Here is a 15913-nt window from a genome sequence, read left to right on the forward strand (position 1 = left end):
AGCTTTTGATCCCACACCCTGAGTTATTGCCTCATGCTTTGCTTGTATGCTTTTATTCTCATTGTTGTCAAGTTTATTTCTCCATTTTTCTTTACTTCCACAACCGTTCCCTCATGCGTCTCCTTCTACCTCTTTTCCTCTTCCCCTCTGCAGAGCCGCTACAACCAGGCCAAGCTGAGTATCCACGACCGCGGCCTGAAGGTGGCAGCGGTGGTGGAGAGCCTGGAGAGAGAGATGGAGCTTCTGTGTCTGACCGGTGTGGAGGATCAGCTGCAGGCGGACGTCAGACCCACGCTGGAGCTGCTGAGAAACGCTGGCATCAAGGTGAGCAAGGATGTAGAAACGTCTTCCAGGTTAATGCTGCTGACGTCTGAATGAGAAAAACTATAAAACCCTCAAATCTCGATGTAGGCTTGTAAACAGATAAACAAAAATAAGGACACTTTTATTCATCATTGTTTGTATTTAGGTTTTAATAAAAAAGCAACAGTATTTAAAATGTGTGTTCATGGTGATGTTTTTTTCTCTCTCTGCTCAGATCTGGATGCTGACAGGAGACAAGCTTGAAACGGCCACATGCATCGCCAAGAGCTCCCATTTGGTCTCCAGAAACCAGGACATCCACATCTTTAAACCGGTATGCTTATTTTAAAAAAAAAACCTCTCCTCTGATTTAAAGCATCATTATGTAGTACATCAGTGTGATGCGATCTTGCTGGGTGCCGGGTTGCCTTGTGGTTGTTTGGGACGATCCATGTGCAGAAGCTGTTGTTCAGCGTTGCTGCGGATGTGGGTTCGAGTCTGGCCTCGGTCCTCTGCTGCGTGTCACCCCCCACTTTCTCCTCCAAGTATTTCCTGTCTTTTGTCAGCAGAAGGCAGAAACGGACCAAAAGCATTTTTAAATCGTGCTTCTTGCTCGGTCACTCTCTCTCTTTGTCTCTTATTAGCATCCGTCAGCCTCCTGTTTCTTCTTTTAGCCTCAGCCATATCAAACATTACCCGACTGTCTAACTACTTCTGTTTAGCTGAAGTCTGGTGTGTTAGATTGTACCATGAAGCCTTAAAGCCGTACACCGGCTGCTAAAGTTACATGGTGCTGAAAACAGGCGACCAGGGTGCTCTGTGGAAGACTTTTGAAACTATGTTAAGAGGTACAAGCTACATATTGTTGCTTTAAAGTCACAAAGAACCTACTTATTAATAAATGACTAAAGTCCCTAATATCCTCACTGCTGATTGTGTTGTATGACTCTTGAGCAGGTCTCGAACAGAGGAGAGGCCCATCTGGAGCTGAACGCCTTCAGAAGGAAACATGACTGTGCTCTGGTCATCTCTGGAGACTCCTTAGAGGTACTACACAACACACAGCACACAGTGACGCTTCCTGATGCTGCAGATGATGCAGAGGATGAAGCCAAACATGCAATGAAAGAATAAAAACTCGCTCCAAGCCAAAGCTAATATGAAGGAGTTCAATGAAGGCCTTTGGGGATTTGGAGGGGAAACAGATAAAACAAACATATTGTTCATGGCTTCTCAAGGCAGAACAATTTGATCTTGTTAGTTTGAGCTAAGGAAGAGAAACTATATGTTCTGCTCTGATTCTCCGTCTCTGTTTGTATTGCAGGTTTGTTTGCGGTATTACGAGCACGAGTTTGTGGAGCTGGCGTGTCAGTGTCCAGCGGTGGTCTGCTGTCGCTGCTCCCCGACTCAGAAGGCCCAGATCGTCACGCTCCTGCAGCAGCACACGGCCAACAGAACCTGCGCTATAGGTGAGTTTTAGCAGACTCTGTGGCTGCAGCATTATGAGCCCTGAAAGTTGTGGGGGGCTTCAGCCTCAGCTTGTAATCTTCCTAATGTGTTGTACAGCCTGTATTACCCATTGTTTCCACAAGATGGCAGTCAAAGCTCACCAAGCAGCCCCACACTTTGTGGAGCAGTGTGAAGCTTTTTTAAAATTAGAATGATATATGTTTCTTTTTGGGTTGCAGGTGATGGAGGAAACGATGTGAGCATGATCCAGGCTGCAGACTGTGGGATCGGGATTGAAGGAAAGGTAAAGGCCATCTTAAAGAAGCTCTATGTGCTTGTGGAGTTAAAAAAAAAGTTTTCATCCTGTTACTTATTCAACGCTCAATGTTACCCTGAGTGAACGTAATAAAAACTCAATTCTTAAAGTCTTAACAAAATGTGAAGAACAATGTGAACATCACAAAGAGACCTCTTCAAATAATCACACAGAGCCACGCTACCTTGGAGCTGATGTAACACAGTCCGTCTCTGATTTGTTAGGATCAGACATCAGCTTCATTTATCACAGGTTGAGCTCTTGTAAAGACTATTAGCAAGGAATATATATGATGAGAAGTGAGAAATATACAATACAATACTTTCTTGTCCTCCAGGGGGAAATTTGTTCTCAGAGCGTTGCTCAGTTTGTACACATAAAGAAAACGTAGAAACACAACAAAGGCTTGTTTAGGGCTTCAGTCGCTGAGGGGACAAAGCTATTTTTGAAGCGTGCCCTCTTCCAGGTCAGGTTTCTGTATCTCCGACCTGATGGCAGAAAAGAAAAGAGTGGATGGAGTGGGTGTGAGGGGTCCTGGGCTGTGGTGAGTCAGGGCCCTGTAGTCGAGTTGTGAGAGGTTTTGGGTAGGTAGGCCTATTCTTTTTTTGAAATAGGTAAAATATATTTACATTACAAGTATACAACTCAACATATAGGGAGAAATAGGAATAAAAAAATAACATTTATAAGCACTCATTACTCCAAATATTCATTTTATTTATTTATTGGATTAGGACTGAGCACATTATCAACATGTCATCAAATCACATCCATGTAATTTTGCCAGAATTAGCACAAAAGGTCAATAGTATCCGTGCAGTAAGGCAGGTACTAACAGAAAACATTCAACAAATGTGCAATCCCCGGACACCTCACAGGACAATCTACTCATTTCATGTTTTTTTATAAATAAGTAGTTTGTTCTGAATTATCTGCTTTACGACCTCGCTGTAGCTTTGCATCATTCCCTTGTGTTCCAACAGGAGGGGAAGCAGGCGTCTCTGGCTGCAGACTTCTCCATCACTCAGTTTAAACACATCGGCCGCCTGCTCATGGTCCACGGCAGGAACAGCTACAAGCGCTCTGCTGCGTTGGGTCAGTTCGTCATGCACAGAGGCATGATCATCAGCACCATGCAGGTACTGAGACCGTTAAAGCGCTGACTGAGTGTGTTCATGTTTTGAATAAAGGTTCAAAAAAACAAAAACATCTTATGATCATCTGCGTCTTATTAAGTTTGTTGTCGTTTTGTTTTTTTTATTGTCTGTTTTCAGTTATTTTCATTTGCTCTGCGGTGAGGCCAAAGACGATTTTCTTTCCAGACTGCGGACTATAAAGTTTACGAGTAACTTAAACTAACTGTGACTTTTGTTTTCTCTCCTCAGGCTGTCTTCTCCTCAGTCTTCTACTTCGCCTCCGTGCCCCTGTACCAGGGTTTCCTCATGGTCGGGTATGTTTCCCTTCTGAACGCTGTGTGCACCTCCTGTGAAGAATTTGGAAAAATACAATTAAAGACTGACACACCACCTCACAGATTCACCCGGTCGTTAAAGTAACCATAGTGACAATAACTGCTGACTATGATAAGTCTGTCTCAGGGGGCTTTCTTCTGCATTAACATTTTAAAAAGACAATAAAAGAGAAGCGTGCTGAACTCAAATAAAGGCCCAACCAAAACACAGCTCGTTCATGAGCTTCTAGCTTACCCGCCTATTTTCTCCATCTGATGGTGTCTTTTATTTCCACTCGTTTCTGTGCAGGTATGCCACCATGTACACCATGTTCCCCGTGTTCTCGCTGGTTCTGGACCAAGATGTGAAGCCAGAGATGGCTCTTCTGTACCCAGAGCTTTATAAAGACCTCACCAAGGTACACTTTGTCTAGAATTTATTTTTACTATACTAAGTTTTTACAACCTTTAGGCAAGGAAAGTTTAACGCTTTAAATAAAATGCATAAAAATATGACATTAAAGGGGACATATTGTGAAAAATCCACTGCTACAGTGTTGTTGAACATATATTTGGGTAACCTGAGTGTCTACCGACCCACAAAATGTGAAATAAATCCTTTGATTGTGGTCTGCATAAGTATTACAACCAAGAGAAAAATGCTCTGTTTCAAATTTGCTCTCCTTGTGACGTCACAGTGGGATTCTGGTTAAAAAAAAAAAAAAATTCCCCCGATCGCTCTGTTCTCGATTTCGGACTAGAAATAAAGGCAACGAGTCCCAAAATGAAAAAATATGACCGAACAATGCAAGTTGTTAAAAGACGAGATTTGAGATTTGGCCGAATTAAGACTTTGTATTACAAAATACATAAAAATATCATCAAATTGTGGTTTTCTTTTGTGTGGTTAAAAACCTTTCGTCTGTGTGTTGGGCCTTCTCTGATTTAGTGGGCGGGTCTTACCAGGTGAAAACAGTGTGTAACATTTATTCATGTTTTCTATTTCAGGGACGCTCGTTGTCCTTTAAGACGTTCCTCATCTGGGTTTTGATCAGCGTGTATCAAGGTAAGGCGCTCCGACTCGTTCTTAAAGATTATAATATAACACCAGTGTCTGTCAGATAAAAACGTTAGCTTCATTAAGATAATCTGTGTGACCTCATCATGACCATCTGTAACTAAAGACCCGTCTGGTGTTGTAAACTGTCACATCAAGACTTCAACCACCATTTCATCATTTCTGCTCCGTCTCATACCGGAGTCCCCGGGCCCCTTCAACCTCCCAGACACTCTGCTTCTCAGTATCTTAAGTTTCCAGCCGCCATCCGCTTTTTACACGCAGGCTTTTGTCTGTCCAGTAAATCGATATTTCTGTAATCGCTAAGCCATGCAGCGTGTGAGAAAGATCTATGTTCCAGCTCGAGCGTGACTTCCTGACAGCTCCAGGGTTTTAATTAAAAGCCAAATCCAGGTCTGTGAGAAGAAACATGAAGACGTACATTAGGCAGCGATCTGGCTTAATTTATTACAGAGTGTGCCTCGCTGGAATGCGCTGTATGAAGACTGAATAAGAAGAAGCAATAATTTCATCAGTTAGCGGCTATCAAGCTCAATTAGTATGGTGTTATGATAAACTGGAAGATTATCAAGATAAAGGCGGCGCCCAAAGATGAGTGAGTGTCTGGGAGCTGAAAGATGAGAACACACTGAAGCTCATTGTGCGTCTTTCCCCCTCATAAAGTTATTAAATTAGTGCTCATGTCCAGACAGTAAGAATGTGAACAAGTCAGACACAATCCCATTCTATTAAACAAATAAACTAAAACACTACTGTGATCCATCTGTCGCCACTAGGTGGCATCCTCATGTACGGAGCGCTGGTGCTGTTTGAGTCGGAGTTTGTGCACGTGGTCGCCATCTCCTTCACGGCGCTCATCCTGACCGAGCTGCTGATGGTGGCGCTCACCATCCGGACCTGGCACTGGCTCATGGTGGTCGCCGAGTTCTTCAGCCTGGGCTGCTACCTAGCATCGCTCGCCTTCCTCAACGAGTACTTTGGTGAGTAACCATTTATTTCTCCTGTAAGTTTTTTAAACTTCTAAACCTTAGAGGTAGAATATGCAGCTTTCAGAGAAGATGTCCAGTAGGTGTGGCGCTTCAGCAGCAGTCTCTCAGACAAAAAAAAAAACCCTCTTCTTTGGCTCCTCTGTCCCTCAGCACTCGCCTCCCCTCCTCCACCACCCCACTCTTAGTGTATCGACCGACTGCAACCATTTGTAGGACTGATCTCTTTTCTGATATAAAACCCAAAGATGATTTTGTTATTCCTTTTTTTGAAGTATTTTGCACCAAACACGTTTTTTCCTTTGGAAAGTGTGTTGGTCCTCCTTCAGTTGTACTCTTGTACCGCTATGCCTCTACTAACAGTGTCCCTGACTCTTAGTGGGCGGGGCTGTCTCTCTTCACCCATGTGGTGGCAGGCTTAGCGGTTAGAGAGGGGCGGGTTTACTCAAGTAAAAAAAAGAAAACAGTTCAAAACACGTTTGAACCTCTGAGCGTTTGACTTTTTTTTTTTTTTAGAAAGTCCTCAACTATATATCAAGTAAGGGTGTCTTTAATATCTGCTGTATTAATGATTAAAATGTTGCATATTATACCTTTTTTTTAAGAATGTGATGTAAATATGGGTTCAATAAACACATCGCTGAACATTTGCAATCTACAACTACCGTCATAAAACTACACAAGAGAGGATTTAGGTGAGGAAAAGTGGATGATGTTTTTGTTACTGCTTCTGATTGCTTAATTTGTCTGTTATAATTTGTGTCTGTACAATGTTGCAGGGAAGACATAATGCTGATTTTTGACCCCAAAGAACCGAAGAGGAATCATTCCAAATGTTATTATCCGTCCATCAACCAAATCTTAAACTAAAAGAACTTCCTGCAGCAGCAGAGCCAATTCCTACATTTGCATCCCTACACCAGCTGCTCACATTAAATGTGCTCGGAAACTGTTGCAGCTTGACCTTGATGTGCCATGTAGCCTCGACCTTTTGATCCGTTTGTTTGATTTTAGTCTTGAGTTGAATAGATGGAGACCAAAGTCTTCTTCACTTGCACCCGCTCCTCTGTGTTGATTTTAATGTAACACTACCCGACACCGACGTGTTGATACTGCACTAGTTCAGCCCTTTGAGTTCTGTGCTTTTATTGCTTCTCCTCTTTCTGTCCGTCTCTTAATTTTTTGCTTCTCTCTACCCCGCTAACCTTTTGTCCTTCACTGCCGCTTCCTTTTGCCGCTGTTTGTTGGCCGCCACAGGCATAGGCAGGGTGTCCTTAGGAGCTTTTCTTGGTAGGTGTGCAGCCTGTAAATTCACCTCCTCTTGTCTGTTTCTGTTAGTTTGTGATGTGTAACCTGTCTGCACTTCAGGTCTTTGTCACAGTGTGGTATTTGTGTCATTGCATCGTACGGTTTTAAGCTCATGATGTCACATTATTCATATTCTCCAAAATGTTTGAAACAGCAGATTTTGGACGCAGGTTCTCTGCTGTTCATGTCGCTTTAATCTCTCGTTACAAGCGACGTCATCTCTTGCACGACTTCTCTTGAATGCTCCCTCTCCTTTTTCAAATTCACTACCAGATTTGAAGACGTGTTCAGTGACGCTGTTTTTTTTTATTTTTCTCTCTCTCTCTCCTCTTTGCTCTCCCAGACTTGTCCTTCATCACGACTTGGCCTTTCCTGTGGAAGGTGTCGGCCATCACGTTGGTCAGCTGTCTTCCTCTCTACATAATCAAATACCTGAAGCGAAAGTTTTCACCGCCGAGCTACTCCAAACTCTCCTCGTGAGCTCGAACTTCGGATTACCTGGTTTGTTTTTTGTAGCTTCCTGCTTTCGCTGAGCTTTCGCGCTATTTGCAGCACTTTTTTTGTAACTCACTGACCCTCTGGGACGGCGGGGTCGAGGAAACACTGGAACAATCAAAAAAAAAATAAAGGATGAGGAAAATGTAAAAACTAAAACCTTGGATTATGTCACACTGACACGTGGGATAACTTGAAAAAAACAGAGCACATAAAATAAGACTATAAAAGGATGCATTCAGTCGGACAGGTGGGGGGGGGGGAGATGGTGTCTGCACTTAGAAGGTCTGAATGAAACACTGGACCCCCCCACCCCCCGCTGTGAGGGGTCAATCTGCCTTCTCTGGTTTTAAACCGCTTCAAACGTCATTTTATACTCTTCTGATGCATTACTTTCGATGTTCAACTTTTTATATGTTGACTTTTTTTAAGTGTTATTTTTTATCCTGGGTATTAAGTACAGCTGCCGGCCTGCATCTTTGAACAGTGTTGAGTTGCTTTAAGGGGGAGGGATCCTATATTTTAATGTTTTCCTACGTTCCTGTAAATAAAGCCTTCACATGCAGCATTGATTCCCTCTGCTGTCAGAGTTAAATCAAGAGAAACACGCGTTACAATAAAAAAAACATGAACAATGGCGGTCGTGAAGAAAATGCTGGAACTCACTTCAAACTGACTTCCTTTTCCATTTGCTGCTCAAATTTCTATCCGTCACCTTAATCGTATAAAACCAGCACTCCATAGCGACGTCACACGCAGCATCGTCGGCCTTCATCACTCTGCATACTTTTAAGAAGTCTGTGTCTGTGGCCAGCAGTCCTCCACATCAGGACCGCGGCGGCTCAGTTTGTGCCTCATCATGATGTTTATTTGAAATGTGCTGAAGCTGCATCGTCACAACATCGTTTGTTCAACAATCAGAGGTTTCTGTGAGCGTTTTGTTTTTGTCACGTCCGCGGCCAGGTGTGGATGTCTTGGCTCTTGAATCCTGCTGCTTTCTCTCCCCTGATTTCTCTGATGGTAAGAGTACTTTAAGAGTCACAAGAAGAAGGACCCTGATGTGTATTTTTAGGTCTTTATTGACTGTATGACTCCCCTGGGCCTCCCTGTGACTCATGGCGTGGAGCAGACGTTGACAGATCTTTTCCTTTAAAGGAGGAATGAGTTTTATCATTCACTCCGTGCACTGTGAGTGTTGAGTCTGTTTTAAGCACAGTGACGAGAGGAAGGTAAAGTGATCTTTAAAGTGGCTAATGAAGGAAACAGAAAAGTCGGGTCACCGTTTATTTCGCTGAATCATAATTGAGTTGAACTCAGGTGAATGAATCATTCCTAAACACAGCTGTGTTGTTTAGTTACACATTGGGACCAGAGCTGTAAAATGTAGCTACACGATCAGAGAGCTGAAAATAGGTGGAGGTAATGATTTGGGACTTTAGGGTTCAAATGTTCTGATGCAGAGAAATTCCAAATGTTGATTCCTGTGTTTAGCGTCGGGATCTTTGTTCTGTGTGTGTTTGATGTCGTTTCAACTTTTCCTTTCTGTGAACTTTGCTTTCCGTGTCCCACACTGCGATTTCTAACAATGTCTGTTATTTATAATATTGTTATTGTTTGATGAATAATAAAAGGAACCTCAGATGCCATTGACTTACTTTGTCTCGTACTACCACTCTACACTTATATCAGTCTGTCTTCATGTTTTTTATTTATCATGTAGTTTATTATTTGGCCACTAGGTGGAGCCAGACACCAAACTTCTTGTCAAGAGAAGTTTCATGTATTTATTTAGGATCCCCACAATCTATGGGACCAACAACTATTCTTCCTGCGTTTGCTATAATAAAAAAAATAAGTCAAAACATTTAAAAAAGTAGAAACAAGTAAAACAATCAAAAACGTGGTGGTGCGCACGCCCCGTGTGTGTAGGCTGTGGTCCTTCGGGTGGGCGGCCCGGGTTCATGTCCGGCCTGTGGCTCCTTTCCCACATGTCTACCAGACTCTCTCTCTCCCTTCCTGATTTCCGGCTCTGTCCACTGTCCTATCTCTAAATAAAGGCACAAAAAGCCCAAAAATAAATCTTAAAAAAAAAAAAAAAAAAGAAGCTGTCCCAAACTGTCCCCAGCAATCGATGGTTAAAACAGAAGTTCACTTAGATTAGATTAGAAAACGGTATTAATCCCCAGAGAAGAAACTCAACGACCACTCTGTCAATATTCACACAACAAACAATATAGACTATACACAGAAAGTAAATAAACAACAAACACCATTGAGACCATTTCAGAAATCATTTACAGCCATGAGGAAAAGTCAGAACTAAGTGCAAGTTTCTGCAGTTTTTTCGAGTGTCTGCTGAAGTCACATACACACCCATTAAAAAAGCTTGTTTTTACTGCTGAAATTAAAACGTTTACATACATACAAAAAACAATATCAGTGATTAGCTCATGTCTCAGTCAGCTCACTGTACGGGAGGGGATTTCTGCGATAACTCGTTTATTTTGATTTTGTGAAGGATAGGGTTATTCACCTGATTGACAGACGGGCGCCTGTTTGTCAAGAGGCTTAAAACCCGCCTCAGCTCTCAGCCTCTCGTTAGGATGAGACAGGATTTCCAGCATGGCGGCCGCCGTTGATGGGACTCCAAAGCGCCCTGCAGTAACTGATAGGTGACGTCAATCAGGCTTCACACATTCATATTTACTGTCTACGTTCTGAACACAACAGAACTTACTTTCATGGGAAAAATAAACACTTGCCCACCAAAAGGTCGTCTAAATCTTCCACAAACGATGATTTAAAACATGTGCTGAAGCAGATTTTAAATATTCTATTTCCTTTATGTAAGGAGAGCTAAATATATGAAACTGTTTCGAAACATGTATTTAGCACTGATTGTGCTTTCACATGAGCACACTGCAGGAGAAACTGGAGCGCATACAGCGAAGAAAGATGAGTTCTGCTGTGTAATCAAAGGCAGTTCTTGCAGACAGAGAATGTGTTATCAATTTGTCCTGAAGAGGAGGAAGTAGTCTGAGGAGGAGGGCGACGCAGTGATGGATGTGATGGTCTGATGGCTTTTACATGTTAAGAACTTTCATCCGCTGGTTTTCACTTTAAAGCTGCACGGAGGGGGGACCCCCTGTTTCAACAGACATCATGTTGAACTGTCCCTGCAGTGTGTTTGCGGCTTGTTTTCCAAACCAGCTGCCCGTAATGTGCTGCATGAGGAGCTGTGATGGAGCGGCTAATGTTCATATGACTAATGATTTATAGCCCGGACGTAGAACAGGCCGTCTTTGTTGGACTCCTCTTCTTTTATGTCTATTAATTTAATTGATGGTGACTTGATGAAACAGTGGAGGCTCTGAGTCTTCTCCGTGTGTAATACAAAATATATTAAGAGAAAACCAGATGATTAGAATTAATGGACTCTCTTATTGATTCACTTTCAAGTGGTTTAAAAAATACTTTAGCCAAGCCTATAAAAAAAAAATCTTTGTTAAATGTTACATTAGTGAGGCCTGAAGTTGCTCACGATAGATAAGAAAAGATAAAGTGTATCGATCCCACATTTGGAGAAAGTAATTTCTTCCAGCAGCTAAAAAAGCATCGGCGATTCTAGAGTCTGTGTCCGGCCCTCCAACCAGCGTGCATCATCTTTATCTTATAAATAATAGAGACCATCATCAGCGTTTGTTTGTAAATGGACTTGAGCTTGTATCACGTTTTTCAAGTCTTCTGACTAGAAAACACCGCAGGTCACACCTACACATTCACACACTGATGATCTGCTGTGTAAAGTGTCCATCAGAAGTAACTAATCGCATTCATACACCGCCGACGAAGCAGCAGGAGCAACTTGGGGTGAAGTGTCTTGCCCAAGGACACATCGGACATGTAGCTGCAGGAGCCCTCGACCTTCAGGTTGAGAGACGACAGACTTATTTAGATCCCCATTAGCTTTTTTGTATAGCAGCAGCAGCAGCTACTCTTCCTGGGGTCAACATGATCTCCAAAAGAACAAAATACACAAAACATCGCAGCACAAACAACAACAATACAGCAACTTAATGACAACACCAAAACAACATTATTATTTTGGACTCTGTTTTCTTTTGCCTGCATGGTATGAGAAAAAATCTGATACACAATTTGAGATTATCTTATGAAGTGCAATAAATAAATAAATGTTGAAGAATCCATATTAGCTAAAGCTGTTTGCAAGAAAAAGCTTTTTTTTCGCACTAGATTTGCACAAACAAACTTTAGGGTGGCTGAAGGTTAGCTTGAGTTTCATCTCACACATGCTGGGTGTGAAAGCATCGCTTGCTTATATAAAATACTTTTCATGATTGCCATAAACTAACTTTTACGAGGTGTTTATTGAGAATGCTTATATTGTGATAACGATCACATTTTGATTTGTTGTGCAGCCCGAGCACTCAGGCACTTCAGCGTCCTCTGAATAAAGTTTCTTGAGACAATGGAGAACTAGACGCAGAAACTAAAGCAGTGATCGTGAAGGTCTGTGTTTAGTTATCCTGCTGGCACTTGTTTTTAATCAGTTTAATCTCATCCTTGTTTCCTTCTTTTCCATTGGATCTTCTCATATTTAACACGTTTGTTTCACCTGTAGGCATTTAGCTACAACGTCTTTGCTGGTTTGGCTGTAGTAACAAGTCAAACATTATACACACAAGTGAGTTGGAGAGCTGGTCTCAGCGTCTCTGGTGGGCCAACGACTGCTGGGTGATTGGAAACACGTGATTCATAGAGAGCAGTGTGTGATTTCTCCCCATAATGTCGCCACAAACACCCAACCTCCTTAACGCTGAAAATGCATAAACGCTTTCAACTGTGGGCCAAAAGCTCAAACTAACTGAGAAGCTTTTGATTCCAGTCTAAACTCCTCGAGATAATGACTTTAAAGATTATATTTTATCACTTTTCTTTTAGCAGAAGAAGCCAACATTGTGTTTATTCATGCTCCAGACTGAGATTTAAAGTCAGTCATAACCAACGCTCTGATATCTGAGCGCTGTTTGTTTTTGTCTCTCCTTACAGCACTTTGACAGTCAAATGTGTTTACATACATCGAGAGTGCACACTTTATGTAAAACCTCCGCAGACCTTCACTGCACCGCACACCGCTCTGAGCTTTTAGCCGTCTGCAGGAGAAGCTGCTGCATGAGCTGCTCGCTCAGATTGGACTCTGAAGTGTGGAGCTGCTGCAGAGACAAAATGAAAGTTAGCAAACTAACTTTCACATCAGATAGTCAGCTGTATAAAAAAAAACTGTATAGACTTTATTCTAAGCCCTGAAAGATGATGTGCCTCTTTAAAAAGCACTTCTTGTCTAAACTCAATTTGAGCCGTGAGTGCACGCAACACTTATGCTGCAGAAATCTCAGATGCATGGAACATTAAGCGTCAAATAAGTGTTTTTTCGTTTTTCAATATTGCTGCTTTTTATACGCAGGAGTAAGACCTGCCATTATGCCATTATGCTATCTTGTTACCCAGCAGCTAAGTGGCTTATGTAGTCTTATTCCATGTGACTGAGCTTGTTATAAAATTCCACAGCTCCCAGTTTAAAGACAGAAACAACAACCATCAGAGGTAAAGTTACAGGGATGATGTTCCCTCGCTGGCTGGAGTTAAGATGTCTTGGAAAAGACGAGGCCGTCTCTCATCCAAAGGGTCCAGTTGGTAAAAATGTTTCCAACTTCTTTAATATACTTAAACAGTATATATTCACATTTCAATATCAGCAAGGCTTCTTACAAACTATGAGTACTCTTGACAACATTTAAACCTTGTATTCTTTTGTCGTGTTGAATTTAAGAGCAGAGTGACTGTTAGTGAGGTGAAGTCTGTTGTTGAGTAGGGCGTTCCTGAAAATGACAAAATCACTCTGATGATTTTTACTTTTCACAGCTCAGATCTGTGCAGCGGATTGTTGTCTATACCTAATTACAAACAGACTCTTTGAAGGCCACATCCTACTTAAAAAAAACTAAAAAAAAGTCTCAGAGCGCCCCAAAACATGTGTGAAGTTTCTTATTCTAAATCCACTCTGATCCTGTATTTGATCATGCCTATAAACCCCTCTATTTCAGCCGTGCTCAGAACAGGCTGTTTCTGTGTCTGTAGCTTTAAATGTAAATGAGCTGTGTTTGACCACGCCCCCCTCTCTGGAAGGACTTGGGTGGCTCGGTGCTTTCTCGCTCCATGCCCTATTGTTTACGGTGAGAAGGCAGACTCAGAGGGCAGAACAAACACCTAGCTGTGGGAGTGTCACCCACCTGGGGGAGGGGCTACTGCCCTTTGTGATGTCATGAAGGGAAAATCTCCAAACGGCCTGTTTGAGCACACATTTTCTGAAAAGTTGAACAGGTTAAAGACAGAGAGGATGGACTTTTCTCATCATTGGGGGTTTGTAGACGGACTAGAGACACATATTAGAGTTAGAAAAACATGGTGAAGTGTTTACTGCATATGTGACCTTTAACTACCAACAATGATAACTTTATCCCATGCTATTTTGTCCCTTTAGGTGCACCGTGGGACCTCTGCAGTGTCTCCCTGTAGTCACACTGCTGTGTCACCACATCAGAAATCCTCATCAGTGTAAATATGCAGGCTGCAGGAAGGTTTTTTTGTCCTGACAAAAGCATATTTTGTTCATGCACTTGATTAGTCGTTCCATTATTTGGTCAGATTCACAATGAATATAGTGAGGAAACATGTTGAAAGGTGAAATTAATACGTTTTTCACTTTACTCTGAGGGGTTCTGTTAAAACCAGCAAAACAAACTTTAAACAAACTGTGTTGGTTCAAACTTCCTCATGTCTTCAGATGGTTCACAGATTGATCTTTGTGTACCACAGCAACAAACTGGTCTATGGCAACCACCCTCCTCTGTTGTTACACTCGCTCCAGGCTTGACTTATGCCAGACGACCTCTGACACATGGAGTCTGAGCAGCCTGACCAACAGCTGAGAGAGAGAGAGTAAAAGAGCGGAGAGCCTCTGGGTGCTGACGCTCAGTGTTGTGCTCCAGCTTTAGAAAACTGAACCTCCCAGCCTCCTCCTGCAAACTCCTCCCTCTGCTGTTACCGAGCAACGGGCCTTCACAACAGGAAACAGAGCAGGGGATTCCGTCAGAGCGGCCGAGAAAAAAGGAGAACATTGACGGGAGACAGGAAGTCTGACTGTAAGGGCGAGCAGGGAGGGTGGAGCGGTGTGTGATGCTGTGAGGGGGTCAACAGTCGTCTTACCGGCTGAATTGCAACAACAGATCCTCAAAACAGGCAATTTAAAAGGTGAAAAAGACAGATATGTTACTTAAACTGACTGTGACGTCCAAACAGGGTTTATCAATACCACAGACACTATAAAGATATGACCAGAACTCTGCTCAAGAAGAAGTACAAAAAAGCAGCTGTTAAAGAAAAGGACTGGTTAAAAATATTAAATTCATCAACCCCTCTGTCTCTGTCAGAGTGTATATAACATGGACAGAGTCTCAGTGACGTCGCCCATTGGTTCTGAAAAAGTGTTTTGAAGCCTGACAATGACGGACCCCATGTTTGAAACACTGTCTCCACCTAACTTGTGATAAGTGTTTGGACTGACGCGTTACTGTAATGTCTAAAAGCAGTTACTATAACATATCTATTCAGGGGCGAGTCTATAGTCTGTTGGGGTCTTGGGCAAAAATCAATTGGGGGCCCTCCAACCCGCGACCTCCAACCTGCGACCTCCAACCTGCGACCTCCAACCAGTGTTCAGCAGGGCAACGAGACTGATTGCTGTCAAATGGGGCCCCCTTAGGGAGGCTTCCTACCGTCAATTAAAAATTTGCACATTTTCGACCACTGCTTTGGGGCCCCCTAATGTTAGTTATTTCCAGATTCAATGACACCCTTACAATTACTGACATTTAACAGCATGTGTTACTCGTTACTTTTATGTGAAACAGCCGACGACAACACAAGATTCCGGTGGTTTTTGACATCGTTTCTGCGGGCGAGGTTATGCTAACGTCTGAGCAGTAGCATCCTGGGAGAAAGAACGTTGCACGCTGTAAAGAAACGCAGACAAGTGATCATTCAGCCGTGAGCTTTCTGTCTTTGAAATACCGAAATTGATTTCCTCTGCTCGAGTTAAAAGAAGAATGTAGCAGTGAGTTGTCGTCTATGTGAAGCAAAGGAATAGTAGTTTGGTAAATTTGCATTTGTAGTCAGAGTAATATTTGTAGTCCACTAGCGTTACTGCAGGCGGCAGGAAAAGCATTTGTGTGAAGAGCAAAAGAGACGGACATCCTCACTAATGCAATCACAAAACTGTTTTGGCTTTATACTGATCTCTATAAACACACATATTTGATTTATGCAGCAAAAAAAATCAGTTTTAGACATCGCCTCCAGAAACAGTATTTTTCATCACAACTCTGCTAGATGCAACATTTCTGCCGATGAAAACTCAACACTTCAGATCCCAATCAGTGAAAAGAGGC

At 42.5% G+C, this 15913-nt stretch overlaps 1 protein-coding gene across 3 annotated transcripts in view; it reads left to right on the plus strand.

Annotated features, from left to right (window-relative positions):
- The window catches only part of atp9b (ATPase phospholipid transporting 9B), a 42406-nt gene extending 33375 nt beyond the window's left edge, over nt 1-9031 (plus strand). For 2 of the 3 annotated variants that reach the window (XM_065948068.1, XM_065948069.1), the window contains 12 exons: nt 154-324; nt 539-637; nt 1261-1350; nt 1628-1772; nt 1992-2056; nt 3052-3207; nt 3454-3518; nt 3829-3937; nt 4527-4584; nt 5373-5576; nt 6840-6872; nt 7234-9031. In XM_065948068.1, the coding sequence (XP_065804140.1) occupies nt 154-324; nt 539-637; nt 1261-1350; nt 1628-1772; nt 1992-2056; nt 3052-3207; nt 3454-3518; nt 3829-3937; nt 4527-4584; nt 5373-5576; nt 6840-6872; nt 7234-7370 (1332 nt within the window). In that variant the 3' untranslated portion in view covers nt 7371-9031. The remainder of the gene's footprint in view (nt 1-153; nt 325-538; nt 638-1260; nt 1351-1627; nt 1773-1991; nt 2057-3051; nt 3208-3453; nt 3519-3828; nt 3938-4526; nt 4585-5372; nt 5577-6839; nt 6873-7233) is intronic. The other variant, XM_020642309.3, reaches the window with a different exon arrangement.
- The last annotated feature ends 6882 nt before the right edge of the window (nt 9032-15913 follow it).

Source organism: Labrus bergylta, chromosome 19 (genome assembly GCF_963930695.1).
Source record: "Labrus bergylta chromosome 19, fLabBer1.1, whole genome shotgun sequence".
Lineage (NCBI taxonomy): Eukaryota > Metazoa > Chordata > Actinopteri > Labriformes > Labridae > Labrus > Labrus bergylta.